This window comes from Eucyclogobius newberryi, unplaced genomic scaffold (assembly GCF_026437365.1).
Source record: "Eucyclogobius newberryi isolate DKJ021-1_F unplaced genomic scaffold, fEucNew1.0.hap1 SCAF_6, whole genome shotgun sequence".
NCBI classification, from domain to species: Eukaryota; Metazoa; Chordata; class Actinopteri; order Gobiiformes; family Gobiidae; genus Eucyclogobius; species Eucyclogobius newberryi.
The window spans coordinates 24,662,208-24,680,181 of NW_027316278.1; the positions used below are offsets into that span (position 1 = coordinate 24,662,208).

Below are 17,974 nucleotides of genomic sequence, written 5' to 3' on the forward strand. Positions count from 1 at the left end.
TCTATGACTGTTTTATATGGGTGCATTTCAAAGAGGAGTGTGACAAGGCTGAAGATAAGCTTATCTAAATCTTACTCACATCCTTCACTCTGCATCAACTCATAATGATCAATGTGTGTCGCTGTCTTTTGACACTGTAGAATTTACTAAATTGGCAGTTATTTTTTATTTATATTTTTCTGTATTTAGTAATTCTATTTATTTTTACTCCATTCTATTTGGTTCATTGTCCTGATGACACTTGGTAAAATGGCTAACCACAAGATCAGTGCAGTGAGTAAATATGTCATAATTTGGGGAAGTACACATCATACAACTCATTTCTAAGCAAACAAGCTCACACATTTAATTTAGGACAAAAGACATGAATACACAGAGTCTTTGTAGAAGATGCACTTGTCCACCAACCCAAAGGTCAGTGGTTCAAATCCCACTTTGAACTTTACATATTGTCATTGAGTCCTTAGGCACTTCATCTTGCTTGCCTGTAATGAATGTGGCTTTTTCGCTCTACCCCAGGGCAGCTGTGGCTACAGATGTTATGATGATTACCACCATCAAATATGGAGAATGCATAATAGTGTAATATTTTATTGAGTCTTCTTGAAGTGCAATTCATTGACATGAACAATAAATAAAACAGTTGAAACATTTAATTGATACAAGTAATAAATAATGTACATACAATTTTGAAATAAATATGTTGAAATCACATTAACAGTATACAAATAAATATAGTTTATAATCCTTTTATAAAACATATACCTACTACTTAATTAAATCAAATATGTAGGCCTATACTATAAAGCAGAGCTCTAGGGTCCATGATACTGTGTCATCTGTGGCCCGTGCAGTTTGACCTGGAGAAGAACCTGTTCCACATTATTGAGCCACTGTAGCAGCCTGAGGAGCACAGCCCAGCCGTACACTTTCATCCTGTATCTGTGCATGTGATCCACCTCCAGAGGAGCAGGTGTTGGAGGCACAGCAGCCTGTGGCTCCAGGACTTTGAGAAGGTGCTGGACAGAAGAGGCTAAATATTCACATCTGGTCGAGACATGATTCAAGAGCTTTGTTAGTTGCCCGTTATTGTTCCATTGCTTTTGATTGTAGTGTTTTACTCGATGAACATGCATTCTGAAAAGCATGGCCTTGCTGAAAATGTGCTGCAGTCTCGATTTAATACTGACACCACCAATGGTACTATCAGGTACCTCAGCAGGAACTGAAGTGTTTCTGTGACCATACAAGCGATTCTGAAAAAACAAAACATAGATTTACATTTATATAGGGAGGTAAGTTATTGCCTGAACTTCTCAAGCTCTCTAAACCAGGAAAGAACAACCTTTTTTTTTTATCACTGAGGGCCACATATTGAAGCGAGGACCACGTGACTAATGAAAGTGTGTGTTCAGCATGTTTGTCATCACACCTTTATGTCAAAACTGTTTGAGGGACGCATTTGGGGCCCTGGGCTATATTGTAGTTTGGGCATGCCAGATCTGAACACTCCCGTCACAGTTGTGGTAAGATCAACCAGAGGGGCAGCTGCCCAGGGGCAGATTAACCGGGATGTGGTGGTAACTCTGTGCCCGTTCTCTGCACGTTTCAGAGGTTTAAGAGGTGAAATTAATGACCTGGCCTCACAAGAAATAATTTAAGATATGCGCCTCACCTATTGTTATCTAAGAAGCCAAGAAAGCAACAGGTAGAGAGAATATTTTTTTTTAAATACGAGACAAGTCAGAATAATGTAATTTTAACCAAATGTGGCATTCTGGTGGTACTATAAATGTTTTAAACTAATTTAAATTAAATAAAAATAAAGAAAATAAAACCAACAACGCCACCGGGCTTACACCCGGAAAACTAACTAAAAGGACACACAGATTCGTTCTTGATTATACAGAGGCAGATTCCAGTTTCACATGTAATTTAGTTAACAGGCTATTAATTTAATAAATACAGGCTTAGGTAACACAGTTCGTATCAGTTCTTTATGCGTGGATGTATAGTCTTTTAAGAGTCCAGTGGATCTGGACAACACAGGGCACAGACATCCATATCAACAGAGGGCAGGGCAAGGCAACGGCTCCAGAGAGTTTAGGTTACATCTGAAAAGAGACCTGGTTAACGCTAACCTGAACACTAGGCTACCGGCATATCACGCTCAGGACGTAACACGTTAGCTGCCCGGGACCACGCGTTGTGGGGCTATGACAGCGAGACCACAACAATCCCGAGTCAGCAGAGATCACATCGGAGCGTTAACAAAGCGGCGCCAGGTGACGGGCCACGGCACTAAACCACAGAAACCATTTTATGAGTAAAACTACACGATCGAATCGCATTAGCAAAAAGGACAACTACTACCTGGAGAGCGGAGGTACGTGGAGCAACACCCAGACCCAGGAAGTGCGTAGGTCAGAGGATGAATGACAAAACGGAACAACATTTTATTGGCCAACGGCCCTAATGATTAGCCAATAGGAAGTGGCATGGTCTGCCCGCAGGCCATACTGCCACATCTATCCCCCCAACATTTAATCGGCGTCCCGACGATATTTAGGCCTCACACACATACAAATTCGTACACATAGGTCAACTATAACCATTAAACTCACCGAACGGGAACAGGGTTGTCAAATACACCTCTGCAAGGTTAAAACCATTTAAAATGACGCAAGTCGGATTCTCCAACCGCCTAAGCTGTAAGCTACAGCTACCTCATCTTACACTCTCAACACAGATGAGGGGCCTTGACGGCAACTTTACTCAGCCAGCACCTGAAATGACATGGCCGGTTCAATCAGATCACACAGACCTGGGTGACATTTGGGCGCAGTGAGCTACCTCCCTTAAGGCAACGGTTGCTCAGCCCTAAACACTTCACAAAGACATCCACCCCAACTGGTACAGCTTCCTAGCCGCCTCTTCATCCTCTACTCACTCCTGGAGCTAGATGAAGTGTCCTTAAGACCCCCCAGTGGTTGAACGTTACACACCCTAAAAAATTTACTTTGCCCCATACTTGCTAAAGCCGTGCTCAGGCTCTTCCCCTCTGACAAAACTGTAACAGTAGCTGGCTTGTCGCCGACCGTAAGCGAGGCATCCTTCATCTCATCTCACATACCACTGCTGGGGGGTATGAGCCACCCACTGGAGGCCGCCAGGCACAGCACTTGCCGCTTGGACAAAGCTGCTGTGACCCACACACTCCCACAATCCACGACCACTCCTCCGTTGCCTTGCCCTTAAACACGACACAAATAAAATTACACAGGTTACCAATTTTGAGCTACACAGCTATACTTTAAACCTTAGCTCAAGTATTCCACAAGTGTCAGATAAAGCAACCATGTCAAATGACCAACATGTTTTGGCTATTGAAAACAAAATGTACATTAAAATAAAGCAAAAAAACAAACCAAACATGAAAATGCATGCAAATGTACACATTGAAAACAAAAGAAAAACAGAACACTGACGATCAATGCAGGTTTAAACCAACACATGTACAAACACTCTAGTCAGGCTATTTAGCTCACTGGGATAGGACCACCAACAATATACACTGGAAACCTTGCCTCTGTATTTTTAAAATCAAAGATCCTGCCAACATACGCCAATATGTGGCATTCTGGTGGTACTATAAATGTTTTAAACTAATTTAAATTAAATAAAAATAAAGAAAATAAAACCAACAACGCCACCGGGCTTACACCCGGAAAACTAACTAAAAGGACACACAGATTCGTTCTTGATTATACAGGGGCAGATTCCAGTTTCACATGTAATTTATTTAACAGGCTATTAATTTAATAAATACAGGCTTAGGTAACACAGTTCGTATCAGTTCTTTATGCGTAGATGTATAGTCTTTTAAGAGTCCAGTGGATCTGGACAACACAGGGCACAGACATCCATAACAACAGAGGGCAGGGCAAGGCAACGGCTCCAGCGCACACCGCTGCTCCAGAGAGTTTAGGTTACATCTGAAAAGAGACCTGGTTAACGCTAACCTGAACACTAGGCTACCGGCATATCACGCTCAGGACGTACCACGTTAGCTGCCCGGGACCACGCGTTGTGGGGCTATGACAGCGAGACCACAACAATCCCGAGTCAGCAGAGATCACATCGGAGCGTTAACAAAGCGGCGCCAGGTGACAGGCCACGCCCCTGAACCACAGAAACCATTTTATGAGTAAAACTACACGATCGAATTGCATTAGCATAAGGGACAACTACTACCTGGAGAGCGGAGGAACGTGGAGCAACACCCAGACCCAGGAAGTGCGTAGGTCAGAGGATGAATGACAAAACGGAACAACATTTTATTGGCCAACGGCCCTAATGATTAGCCAATAGGAAGTGGCATGGTCTGCCCGCAGGCCATACTGCCACACAAACAAGATCAATTCTGCTACAAAAAACTCCTCACCAAATTACCACAAAACTATGAAGAAGAAATACACCTCAGAGTGGTAAAAAAAACTTTAAAAGACACACAGACTCCCCTGCGTTTGTCAACTTTTAATTGGGCCCTTAAAAAGCTCAGATCCCTCAGAGTTGGCATCATATCACTGGTACCTTTACCCATTACTGGTATCTCCATCATACATAGACCTCAAGGGTTATGTCCAAAAGAATGGAACAAATGCTCCAAATCTACATAATTCACAATGATCAGACCGGATTTATTAACAAATGACAAACACAAGATAACACATAATGAAGAATATACATAATCAACAAAATAAGGCAGTAATAATAAGTGTAGGGGGTTAGGGTTTCAGACTCTGTTAGCTGGCCTTATTTAATCAACCCCTTGCGCTTAGGGGCCTATTTTGCCTTTAACGCCTGAAAAAATGACCCCATTTAAGCCCACTAATCACAAGCAGAAACAAGCTCAGCACAGGAAATCAGATTTTTTTTTCCACCTAGATTTTCTTTGTAACTATATTAATGAGTAAAGCTTGTTTCTGGAGGGATCGGCAAATTGTCCAAAATGAGCTTTTGTTGGTTTTTGAGTTTCTTTTTCTTTTGATGACTCACCTTTTACTAAATTGTTATTTTCAATTTTACCCAATTTGTTTCTCTCTGGTCCTGTCTTGTTTGTTTTAGTAATTTAAAAAACTCGACAGTAATTCTGCTTCCACTGACTTTCTACCACAAGTAAACTCAGCATAAACTATAGTATAAAGTATTTCTATTTAGTAAAAGATAAAAAAAAAAAAATAGGGTGGGTACTTACATACTGTTCAAATGCGGAGACAGTTTGTTGTTTTAAAAGACGTATACTATCAATGGTCAAGTTTAACTGGCGAGAGTGTGGCAGAGGTGAAACTGGCACAGAAGACACTAGAGTTCCCTGGATCAGTATCAGGATCAGCCCTGAGAGGTTCCAACACAAGTGTTAACAAAATATCAAAAGTTGATCAAAAACCAGATGAAGATCGTTTCAGATAATATGTTGAAGATTTGAATAGATAATACATGAATAGAAAAACTATTGTTGCTGAGCAGCCATTTACCTGCAAATTCAAGAGGTCCTTTCAGTTGATAATCCATACTGACAATAAATGTGTTAAACACTTCGTATCGCATCATATTTATACTTCTTACAGATTCCTCACTCTTCATTCTCCCGCCCACTGATGCAAGAACACGCATGATGAACTTACCAACACATCACTGATGGAAAACATGATTAATAGAAATAGATTAGTTTTGTGAATTCTTAGAAAATCTGTGTCCGCTTTATGAGGCAACTTTCAATTTTAGTCGCTTTAAATAGATTTCTAGAAACACAAACTTGAATGAAACAAAGAGTGAGTGAGTATTATGATCCATTTGCTTGGGATGAAACACTCACATGTCACAAAACCTTTTACGCATGTATTCTTTATTGAATGCGGCGGCACAAAATTACAAAATACAGAATACAGTAACGTCTTCAACCATTTAAAATGATAGGTATACCAATAAAAAAAAAAAAAAAAAACTATTGACATATTCAAAATGTTATTGTGCAAATGAAAAAAAGTACTAAGACCTAGTGTTTATGACCTTTGATAATGCTACCATTGAGAAGTCCACAACCTTCCAAAATAAAAGCAAACAAATTCCAACCCAATTTAAGTAGTTATAGTATTTTAGGGGCAAGGTGGATGTGTACCATCTAGACCGTTATTTTAATTAAAAAACAAAACACTAAATGTAGCATATTTCAAGACAAATGGCAGAACAATTTCAAAAAGTAATAATACTGGAAGATATTAGCACAATTTGTAAATCCTAAAAAAGAAAAATCAAGTCATTTATGGACTTTTTTGTGCTTTTTGTGCATGTTTGATTAGGAGAGATTGTGCATTGGGGACACTCTTAATTTCAATGCATTTCCCCTTCAACTGGACACCCCACAGTCAAACATACACATCACATGGAAGATCTTCTGGTCTACATCCAGGTGACGTCAGAGCGGTTAATACTGCTAGCAATGCAGAGCTGGTCTAATAGGCACACAATTAGTTTAGCCTCCCAATATTCAGAGAGACATGCTGCTAAGGTTACGCCAAACTTCAAGACATCAACTGGAAGATGCCTCTTTTCGCTTATGTTGGAGCATGTCGGTCACGCTGACAATATCCTCCTCAGGGACCTAAAGAAAAAGTGGTATAATAGTATAAGGAAATGTGTTCCGTTGTGTGGTCCTCCATGTTTTATTAGACTACTTGCTATTCATTTTAGTGTTATCTAAACTGTTTTGGTTAGTCTGAGACCTATTTTTTATTACACTCATATTTTGTTTTAAATGTTATTTAAATGTGGATTGATGTGCTGAATATGCAGTCATTTGTTTTCATTAAGGACGCGACAACATATTCACAAGACGAGGCAAGAGAAGATTTTTCCAAGAGAATGAGGAAATATCTAAATGTAAATAATTTTTTTAAAAAAATAGAGTAATTTTATGGCTTTCAATTTACTGATTTGCTGATGTTCGTGGTGTAGTCATGATTAATTTCACTGAAACAATTAAACACATTTAGCAAACAATAGTCCTAGTAGTTCAGTACATATTCTTGGTACTTTTATTTATTTATTTACAGAAACTCATCCATGTTCTGCTTTGTCCACCGCGAGTTTGTGAGTTTGACCTAAACTATGATTTACTTTGGGAAAAATGTATATTTATCAGTATGAACTACAACTAAACCAATGTCTATTTTAGGACAATATAGGAAGTTGGTGGGTCATCATTTGTCACTGTTGTTGGCGTCTATTCGTTTACCCAAGAATTAGCTATAACTGTAATAGAGTGTCATCATAAAAACATAATATCCCAGGGTTTAAGCCCTTGGATGAATGTTGTTGTTGTTGTTGTTGTTGTTGTTGTTGTTGTTTATGGCGGTTGCCATCCAAGTGTTTAGAGTTTATTCCTCAAACTTTGTCGTATGCTTTAGAAGTTCTTTTTCCATTGCTTTGGTGTTTCAAAGTCCATGAGTTCATGAGATGTTCATGTTAGTGACACAACCTTTTGGGTCCTGCACATATTAATATTAAATGTATAATTTAAGAATTTGTGAACATTCCTTTCATTCCAAACATTCCAAACCATTCCACGAATCAGCATCATGTGTTTTATCTAGTTCACCCCTCCTAAAACTAACTTTAAGATGTCATCAAACAAAATTATATCTTTAGGCTGTGGTTAGAGAAATCCAGTCGATCGGACTCACCAGAGCATGGTCAAAGCTGAAAGTGCTGATATAATAAGCAGAGATGTCACTGTCGGCAAGAGGACGTGAAATCTGAGCCACTATTCCACATTCATCTGAAATAAAAGAAAATAGAACTAATGATGCCGTATGTACAATAGAGCACAGCCTTTAACTACAGTGGATTTGTTGTCATTGTTGGATTACCGGTACTTTGGTAAAGAAACATCACCTTTTGTTTAAACTGTATTATGGCATAACATTAAATTATTGAAGTAAATGGCATCTGCACATCGTCATGCACCTCCTTACCAAATCCAAGTGGCTGCCCCCCAATGCGCACCATCCTCCATAACTCTCCTGATGAACTTGTGAAAAGAAGATCTGCAGGAAACCTACAGAGAAAGTTTGTGCCACAAATATAAGATACTACTACAGTAGGTTGTATAAATGCTTTGATTTTAATCTAATTAAACTTCCAAAAAGATCAGAGGCAGTTCCTCATAAAAGGTGTATGATTTTATAGTGGTTTACGTACTGTCTCTGTGCCTCTGTGTCCATCACCAGTGAAATATATCCATCAATTAATGAGAAAGAGAAGAACTTTACACAATCCAAGTCTTGGTTGGACCGAGCATCATCTTTTGGACTGGAAAAGACAAATGTTAATAACGTTATAGTAATGAACCAATCTGCTGTGTGTTACCAGTGTGTGCTGCCATCTTGTGTTGTGATGGAGTATTGCAGCAGCAGCTGAGCTCACCTGCTTGAGTAGAAGAGGACATCTATAAGTGTTGTGGCGATGGACGGCAGTGTGTCTGGGTCCAGAGACACGACGCAGAATTGATTTTGAGGAATCAGCACAGGATGAACAGTGGGCTGCATGGCTGGACACAAATACATACACACTTTAACTACATGTTATTCCAATGACAGCTGTGTGTTGACGCTTGTCACTCAGCGACATGAAATTAAATTAAATTGTAAAATATAAAAAGAAACCTTCTGGTAAGTTTCTGTTTATTTACTGTAGTCAGGCATATCAACACAAAGCTAAAGATATGAAAGACAGACACACAAGTGTTGGATTCAATAATATCTGAGAAAACAAGACAGGATGTGGTTGGCAGTTGTTAGGTCGACAGTGCTGTGTTTTATAAGTGTGTGGCATGTACTTTCCCAACTAGACTAGTACATTAGTGACTTTTCGAACTTTATAAAGACAAAAGTCGCATTGTCATCAAAATGTCAAATCCCTGTGTGCGTTTTTAAATCATTTAAATTGTGTGCTCAGGCAAGAGAGGATTGCAGTATGTACAGTTCACTATTGGGTCATTTTGAAATAATGTCTTCTGTATTTTAATAAATCATCAACCTGAAGGTGGTGCCAAAGACTTCTAAAATAGACCCTTAGGCACAGTAAAGTCAATGGGTTTCTGGAGTGTACCTTCTTTGCCATTCTTGTGGAGGCCGTTGGAAACAGTCTGACTTTGCACAGGCATGGACTCCCCAGCCACCTCTCTGTAGATGTCGAACTCTTCCTCCAGAGTACTGATCACCACAGGCAGCTCCTGTTCTCTCACCTTCGCAGAACAGAAGAGAAAAGCACATCCTTTGTTCAAACAAGCCGTATAATAAGACCGTTCATGCAAGGCCACAACCATCTAGCATGATACTATTACAAGGCAAATGTGCAAATATGTGGACCAATCATTTTTGGCAACACGTTTCCAATTTGACAATGACAAGAAGAGGTGTTCTGCATTATTGATGCTTGATTTTTAACATTGTTTTCAAGGTTTTTAATTAGATATGGGCAATATCCATTATTTATGTAGATAAAATGCTATTGATATACACGTTTTAAATGTAAACCCCAGCTTTCCTGTCATATCTCGTAAATATCGTACATTTTGAGAGTTATGATTGATAGGCAGATTAGCCAATCAGAGAAATGCCTGCTCTGTCCATATCAAAACAGCCTACGAGTGAAAAAGCAAGGAAAATGTAAAACACAGCACAGATTTCTGCAGAATCAATGAGCACTAAACAGACTTAATCTGATGTGGGAGAAGTTTGATTTTGTATACATGACAGATGATGTCTGAGTTTGGGCTGAGGAGAGTTGGGTTTGGGCGTACCATGACAATAAGGAAATATTTCTACACTTCTGTGCTTAATTTTCCAAGTCCATTCACTTTCTGTGCAATACTTGAAGCACAAAAGACATTTACAGGCACATTTCTGATGGGATTGCTAAACTATGAATGGATAACAGATATTGGAAATAAAAACATTTAAAAAAATGTATTATGTGTGCATTTCACCAGGGACACGGACTAGACCTCACCAGGATGAAGTCAGTCTGATAGGTGGACAGCATGAAGACGGAGACGTGCTGCTCGGCGAGTGGTGCGATGACGGACTTGGCTATTTTGGTGACTCCCACAGCTTGAGAGCTGCTGGAAGTGTTGCCGTTGGAGACCACGTTGAGGGGCAGCCAGATCGAGCCTTCAACCTGGAGGTGTTCAGAAGGCTGCAGCTCTGTAATAGAAAACCACAGCCACAAGCAGTTGCCATATGGTTTTATTGTGAAGAGATGACCAGAAGTGGCTTATTGTTGTGTATATACCAATATAAACTAAGGGAAGGTATACTTTAAAAGGGCAGGCACGGAGGAGATGCACTTTAGCTGGAGTAATTTACCTATTGTGCATGTTTTGTGTCGTGTGAAACAGCTGCTTTGGGGGGAAAAGCAGATCAGACGGCACAAACTACAAATGAAGCTTTGTCCTACTGCAATAGTACTTTGTTTTCTAGACATATTTTGACTTTATCTGTATTGTACCCACACACCTGCAATCAGTCTTGGCAGATACGGTGAGAAAAATCATAATAATCCACCCTAAATACAAGTATAAATGGAAAACAAAGAATTAAATGTCTAAAAAAAAAAAAGTACATTTGTTTTGTCTTCTATTTGTATAAAAGGAAACTGTTAAGATTGCAGGTCATTGCAACTTTGATTGCGTCAGCTGAGGCCCATAGCCATTACACCAATGAAACGCCCATGTGTCAGCAAAACTAAATTGTGTAAATAGCTTGGACCATTTCCGGATGTTTGTCATTAATTCAATGACTAACTTCCCCTTAACTTCACTAATCATTTTACAGAGAAAGTAAATAATTCCCTACTCTGTAATTGATTAAAAATATGATATTTTTTTGAGCAAGGTTGGTTTGTCGTTAGCCACTGTTGTTGCTTTGGAGGCCATCATTTCATACATGTGTCTTTACTGTGTACATGTGATCAGGATGCAGCAAACAACAAACATGATAGATTAGAGTTAACAGTAGTTATGTCTTACAGGTTTGCTTTACATAAACATTCAAGCAGCGTCTATGCTGCAATGTGGAGCTGTATAATTATAGACATGGAGGTCATTGAAGCGGATAAAATGGCCTTATTATTAGGAAAGTAGTTAGAATAATTGAATACATAAATTAAAAACGTGTCCTTGGCACAACTTTCATCGCGGTTTTGTCCTCCCGCAGCGAAGTTGGTGCCTTTCAAAAGAAGCCCAGATCTCGTTGGCAGAATTCATCACAGAGCTTCCCCGGAGGCTCAGCTACAGCAGATTTTACCACTTTAAAAATGCTCGTCTCTGCTGGAACGAGAGCCAAAGACATGGAGCACCCAAAGGCCATAGATGCCTTTTATAGACTTCAGAGTGAAAGTAAAGCCTGAGGACGAGGACTTTGGAGAACAACTTTTAATTAATTACCTGCTAATGTGGCGTTACAAAAATGTCACTCAATTTAGATTTATTTTTATATCAAAAGATCATTTAAAAATAAATCTACAAATTTAAAAAGTACTTTCTGTAAATTATTCGTGTTCAAATGAGTTCCGATACCAGTATTGTATTGATTAGCAGCAGAGTATCAGTGTTTTTGCTTTACCACTTTTATGACCACGGTAAAAAAAAAAAAAAAAAAAAAAAAAAATCCTACATCATTGTGTGGAATTGTATTGTGCTCGTTTCATACAGTATTTTACCTTTGAAGCCCTCTTCATCAAGGACGACTGTGTAGTTCTCTGGGGTTTCCGTCAGGCTGAAAAACTTGCATCTGAAACAAAAGACGAGATACAGAGAGATACATGAGGAAGCAGGATAAGCATTAAAGGACCTTGTAAAGGGACAGACAATGAAAAAACAAAACTGTTATCCATGTACAGGATTCAGGGTCACACTTCACTGCTTATAGATGCCTTTTAAAACAACGTGGACAAGGGCAAAAGAGTATAATATAATACAAGTATTTTCAAATTTGATCGCTGTAGATCTGTAGATTAAGAGAACCAAAACTCGTCATTGAGAATATTAAAATGGTGATTCTCAAGCCAGTTCAATTATTTGCACAGCATTGCAATTGAAGTCAAGTTGAGGCTTGACTTAAATTGCGATGCTATTTCAAGTTGGAGTACATCATTAAGAGATTTGAAGTATCCTCAGAGCATGCACGTACCAGGCTAAATATTTACAGACTTTCACGCATTTAGACATTATGGCCGGACTAACTTGAAACTGTAGAATAGATAAACTGCAGATAAATAACCAACTCCAAGTCTATGAATATAATAGAGCAACCAAACAAGACTTGAAGTTATGGTTTTGGACTACATCTTTATATTCCTAGATGGCCTGATGCAGTTCTGTCTGAAAGGTTGTTTGGAGCTTCCTCTGAGTTAGCGCTTTGCTTTGGTTTTTAATGGTTTGCTCTGATGAATGGAGCCTTTGTGACAGGCTGAATAAAGTGTTAGTCAAAGACCTATTTGGCAAAGTACAGCAACAGATCTGAATAGTTGTACACTTATTGACGAAAGTGTGAATAGCTTTTCTTTATGCTTAATACATTTCAAACTTTATGGAAGCTACCATGAGAAAGTGAATCTAGCGGCGACTCTAAATGAATTGATAATAACTTGCATTGCCACATTTAAGAGTATTGAATCTTGAATAATGTTTCTCTCTCTGCTAGTGAATGAGTTTTCCCCCCACAGAATAAAAAAGGTATTCACTAAAGTAAAGACAATCATGTTATAGGACAAACTACTAAAAAATAAAGCTTTTGAAAAGCTTCACGGTGCTTGCAAGTATTTTGTTTGCACGTTTGAGAGTCGAGTCTCGACACCAATCGTTTGAGATCGGTCTTCCGAGAGCAAACGGCTGACTCGACAGCCATGGACACAGACCGAGGCTTCTGTGGCACGGCCAGCTGTGCACGCTGAGCCAGCTCATTGTGTTCTTCCACTGCTCACTCCCATTGATCCTGGGAAGTGTTTTCCTGGAAGCACTGAACTCAAAGCCCTATCCTGTGAGGAGAGGTCTGGACTTGCAACGGTTTCCCACTTTATTTTGGATTCTACAAAATGAAATGCATGAAACTGGTGGGCATTCTGGCACGTACAGGGATGAGAGAATGATTTAATGGAGTTTGTTTGGTCCAATAAACAGGGGGGAGAGTTGGCTTATGTGTTGCAGCTTTAAGTCTCGACTACAGGTCAGTGGAAAAGTTAAATGTATGCGTGACCAAAAAGGACATTTGTGGATATCAGGACACAAGGCTAGAAAAGGAAGAGTGGAGAAGGAGTTTTATTTTAAGCAGCAATCATTCCATTTCGAATATTCACACCAAAGTACAATTTACAGACTTGGAAGATACTCTTCTTGATTTAAGATATTCAAGTAACAGATATTAAGACAGAACACAACGTTAAACTGCAGCGAGGGTCTACTAAAATACGAAGGGGGTGGGGGGTGAGAGTGATGCTACAGCTGAGGAAACACGATAAGAGCACAACAAACCCATGTTTTTACAAGTGCTAAACCTCAACGGACGTCGAGAGGACCTTCTCCAGAGGACGGCCAAACTGCGTGTACCGAAAACAACTTCTCCTTCATTATTGGAACAAACAAAACAAAACAAAACGATTGTTAAGTTCTTTTGTTCTTTGAAATGTTTGCCCTCTATCTGAGAAGGGAAGCGGGGATGACCCTGGGTGAACTGCTGCACATGGGAAGACCAGACTTGACAGATCACTGAAGGAGACAAGTGGAACGGCCCCCGCTGCGGATCTGCTCTTGGACTCGTTAATGAGAAGCAAATCAATGTCACGAAATCAAATGTTTGGATTACACTTATAGTTAAAAAGAGAGCAAAACAAACCTTGCTCGATTTTTTTATAGTATATTTGAAATGTGGCCTGTTCTAGATCTGGATTCCGTTTTAAAATTCAAGGATGGGGGTTGAACTGCATTCAAAGAGCAGGGGCCTGCAAGAGGGACAACTTAAGTAATCAGCCTTGTTGTTTTGCAGTTTGTTTTCAGAGCGGTGAATGTGGTTCGTTGGAGCCACTCCCCATTGTACTCAGCCTATAGCTCGACCAGAGAAAATAAGCAAGCTCTGCTACAAAAATAATGGAAAAACAAGGGAAACAAAGCCAAAACTCACACTGCAGGGCAGAATTCAAATGCACACCATGCTAGAAAGTAGAGGCCAGTGTGATGTAAGGAAGAAGAGCCTGACTCATTTTAAAAGCTTATTCTTTGAGCTTTTTAATAATGCACTATTTGAAGTTAAATCGAATCATGCATTACCAAACTCTAGATTAATTCCTGAAATAATGCAGATAAATCTCTTCTTGTTAAATCCCAATGACATTGTTATTTACTTATGAGGTCAACGAGGGCAAGTTATGTGTCAGAACTTGTTACATAATTCTCCTGAAATGTTGATTTAGCACAGACAAAGCAAGGAGCAAACACAATAGGGCAATGGGTAAAACAGTTGCTTAGTTGACTAATTGGTAGCTGGCGCCTTAGTCGAACAACATTTAGATTAAAGACACATTATTTAATTGTAAGCAGCAGGATATGGATAGCAGCAAATAGGAAAGGGCATACTGAGAGTTAGCTGGAGATTTTGGAGAGCCAGTTTAATTAGCCTAAATGGCCCTGCAATTAAATTAATCATAGCCAAATTATTTAGGATTTTATTTGTGTGCATGTTTGTGGGCATTTAATATGCATTTAATTTTGAAACCTTAATTCAGATTTTGAATTACAAAACAGCAGTCTAACAGAAAATCATGGAATCGAATCAATCTCAAACTAATGTAATTTTAAATATATTTGCAAAAGGTGAAAAGGAAATACAAGAAAAGAGTCTTCATTGAAATTTGAAGATTTCCCTTTCCCACTCAACAGTTTCTCTTCTAATAGACGTCAAGATTAACCATTTTCAATTACTGTTACCGTAGGTCATGTATATGGTCAGATCCATAGCGATTTATATGATTTAGTTTACTTAGCAGTTGCGCATTAAGTCAACTACAGCACAAAATTGTTACTATTATTAACTGCTCAATATTAAAGTAATCATGCATGCATTTACTAAGATCTTTTATCCCTGAACTTCTGACCCAGTGACCTAGACCAGTGGTTCACAAAGCAGCGGCCAGTGTATTTAATCTCTTTTTTGATTGAAAACAGTTAGTTTTATTGAAACTGGGTCGGATAACAAATACACTACTGAAACAAATACAATTAAACCTAATTTTAAATAGTTTGAAACTTGAAATTATTAAAGAAATCCATTTAATATTGCAGTGGAGTCCCGGGTCATTTCCACGGTTACTTTGGGGCCTGAAAGGTTTGGGAAGCTCAAATAGACTCCCTCATGTGGGAGCCTCTGAAGTTCAAGCATTTCTTTTAGCAACAAATCAAAGGCCGTTTTCTGGATTATTGTAGGTGAAACACTGTTCTAGACATCCCATAGATCTAGTTAATACAGTGGCACAAATAATACATATATTTTATTATACAATTTATGGAGTACAAGTTACATTACTTTTATCAAGCAGTCTTTTTTGAACAGTACTCGTTATGTTCAAGACGGCTTGATAAAAGTCAGGATTGTTAAGGTAATCAAAAATTTTGAATATTCAGGTCACATTTTAGTCATAAGAACCAAAAATGAATAAATGTGACCATTTCAGAAGCAACAGTTTGTTGTTCAATATATAGTCCCAAAACTGCATTTTGTAAAGCCTGTCACAAACTTGAAGAATAGTAGCATGTTAGACACGGTCACAGTCTAAATCATGAATTATCGTTAAAATTGTGATGTTTTTTTCTTAAAATAATCTTAAAACTTAAATTTGATATTGTGATATCCCTCAAGAAATAAAATGAGAATCAAGTTTTCAAGACTATGGAGGAGATTTTAGACTAGGGCGGCACCACAGGGTCTTCTAATAATGGGAAAATAAAATAGTAAATTGTCAAATTAGACCAATCCACAAAGACTCCATCTACTTCTGAACAGTAACTTGTTCAAAATGTGTTGACTTTCTCAAAACATGTTTCACTCTCATAACTAAATCATGTTAAATCTGTATGAAAAAAGACTTACATAAACCCCAATACCCTATGAACTCTATATGAAATATTATTTTTCATAAAACGATATAAACTTGTGTCGTTTCATTTCAATGTGCCAAATGTTTCCTTTATTCTTGAGTAGCACTTTACAGTTACAGTTTAGAATGTATGATACAGTGTGCCTCCATTTGCATACAACAGCTGCTGATCTTTGGAATAAACCAACTCCATCCACTTATCCTGCAAAAGAGGCAAAGGCTAAGCAGATGTTCAGCCTGTCTTCTTGTCATCTATGCAGTATACAATTTCATAAAACAACTATATTAACAGATTGAAAAAAACAAAAAAAGAAAAACAAATTAATAACACTCCTATTTTTTATTTTTTTTACAATGCTTGTGATGTTATCAAGTTGTTTCAGCCCAGGGGTGGGAGTAAAATGGAATAATACTACTCATACACATTAGGTCATGTAAAAGTAACAAGTGAAATGAACAATTACGTAACAAAGACAACATATGAGGGATTAAGAGAAACAGCCCATGCCAGCTTGAGCCAGCAGAAAGGATGTTTACTTGAAAACGAGGCATTAGGAACCCAAGATTCCTGCCCACTGTGTTTGCTCGAGGCATAATCAGGGGGAGGAAAAGACTTTAGCAGCAGATTTCAAGTACCTGTTACAATTCAGTTCAATGCTCAGTGCAGTTTCAGCAATGGAGGAGTCATTGTGGTGGGCATGTGCAGACAAACAACCACAGATCCGCTGTATGAGTTGAGTGCACGTAGCTTTTCCTTCGAGCCTACGTGACTCAAACACTAACGACTATAAATAATCTTACCGTGTCCTGTTCCGCAGAAATATGAGTTTGATCAAGGGATGCGTGAAGTTCACCAGCCCATTCTTGGATATGCTGGTGACCCGTAGTCTGTGGTCCAAAATGTGCAAGTCCATATTTGCAGCGGCGGCGCGTGGTCTTCTGCGTGATCCTGCGGCGCGATAACCATTCAAACTGTAAACATTGGCCAAAGTAGTCCTATCTGTGCGGGACCATTCCGTCAGAGTGGCTTTACTGCGTTCACAGAAGGAAAAACACCCGACGCCCCGCTCGTCTACTGTACATTTAAATAAGAAGGCAGGGCCCAGACACGCCTCTTAAAGCCACACGTCTTTGCACGTGGAAGATGCGCTCAGGACCAGATCCGGTAAGAGCGCTTCACAATAAAGGCCTTTGATGGCGAATGTGCTTTTATTTTGTGTTTGTTGTTGTTGTAGTTTATTGATTTGCTTTTCTTGCTCTTTATAAAGGCTATTTGTATCTATGAGGTTTTTCCTTTTGCTTTTTAAAACAAATTCTGTTCTGATATTTTAGAATCAGAAGACTGTATAAATTGAAGGACAATTGGTTACAGCCACATGGCAAAAACACACGCCATGACAGTTCTCAATCAGGCTGGATAAAAGAATACAAAGAATACAAAGGGTGATCTTTAAAAGCGCACTAGAGTTCAATAGTTTAATCATTAAAGGAAAAAAGGACATATAACATAGTTCTAATAAGGGGCAACTGCTAGCCTGTATGATTATTCTAGTTTATGGTGCAATTACCTTGTAGACTAGTTGATTCATTTCACCATGTGCAGAAATGCATTTTGTTTGTAAAATGCGCTTTATCGTTATTATTTTACACTTACAGCTTGTTTACAACTTCCATGGTGGTGGATTGTGATTGTGAATTTTCAGTCAGAAAAGTTACATTTTTTTTACAGTTATATTTTTATTTGGAAAATATTGCATATGTAAAC

The 17,974-nt window shown here is 38.7% G+C and overlaps 1 protein-coding gene across 1 annotated transcript; it reads right to left on the reverse strand.

The window, feature by feature from the left end:
- Window positions 1–5,891: 5,891 nt before the first annotated feature.
- Window positions 5,892–17,286, reverse strand: castor1 (cytosolic arginine sensor for mTORC1 subunit 1). Its single transcript, XM_072432824.1, has 9 exons — window positions 17,011–17,286; window positions 11,785–11,855; window positions 10,070–10,268; window positions 9,172–9,302; window positions 8,488–8,611; window positions 8,263–8,373; window positions 8,037–8,119; window positions 7,746–7,840; window positions 5,892–6,664 (listed from the first exon to the last, which is right to left on the reverse strand). The coding sequence occupies exons 1-9, from the start codon at window positions 17,121–17,123 to the stop codon at window positions 6,593–6,595; spliced, it is 999 nt and encodes a 332-aa protein (XP_072288925.1). The 5' UTR covers window positions 17,124–17,286; the 3' UTR covers window positions 5,892–6,592.
- Window positions 17,287–17,974: the final 688 nt, after the last annotated feature.

What these genes read in the sequence shown, in the direction of transcription:
- castor1 (XM_072432824.1), bottom strand. Translation starts at nt 17,123, where the DNA reads ATGGACTTGCACATTTTGGACCACAGACTACGGGTCACCAGCATATCC. An exon ending in ACTGACTTCATCCTGGTGAG is followed by an intron (nt 9,303 to 10,069) that starts GTCTAGTCCGTG and finishes TGCGAAGGTGAG; the next exon opens with AGAACAGGAGCTGCCTGTGG. An exon ending in TCAGCTTTGACCATGCTCTG is followed by an intron (nt 6,665 to 7,745) that starts GTGAGTCCGATC and finishes CTTTTTCTTTAG; the next exon opens with GTCCCTGAGGAGGATATTGT.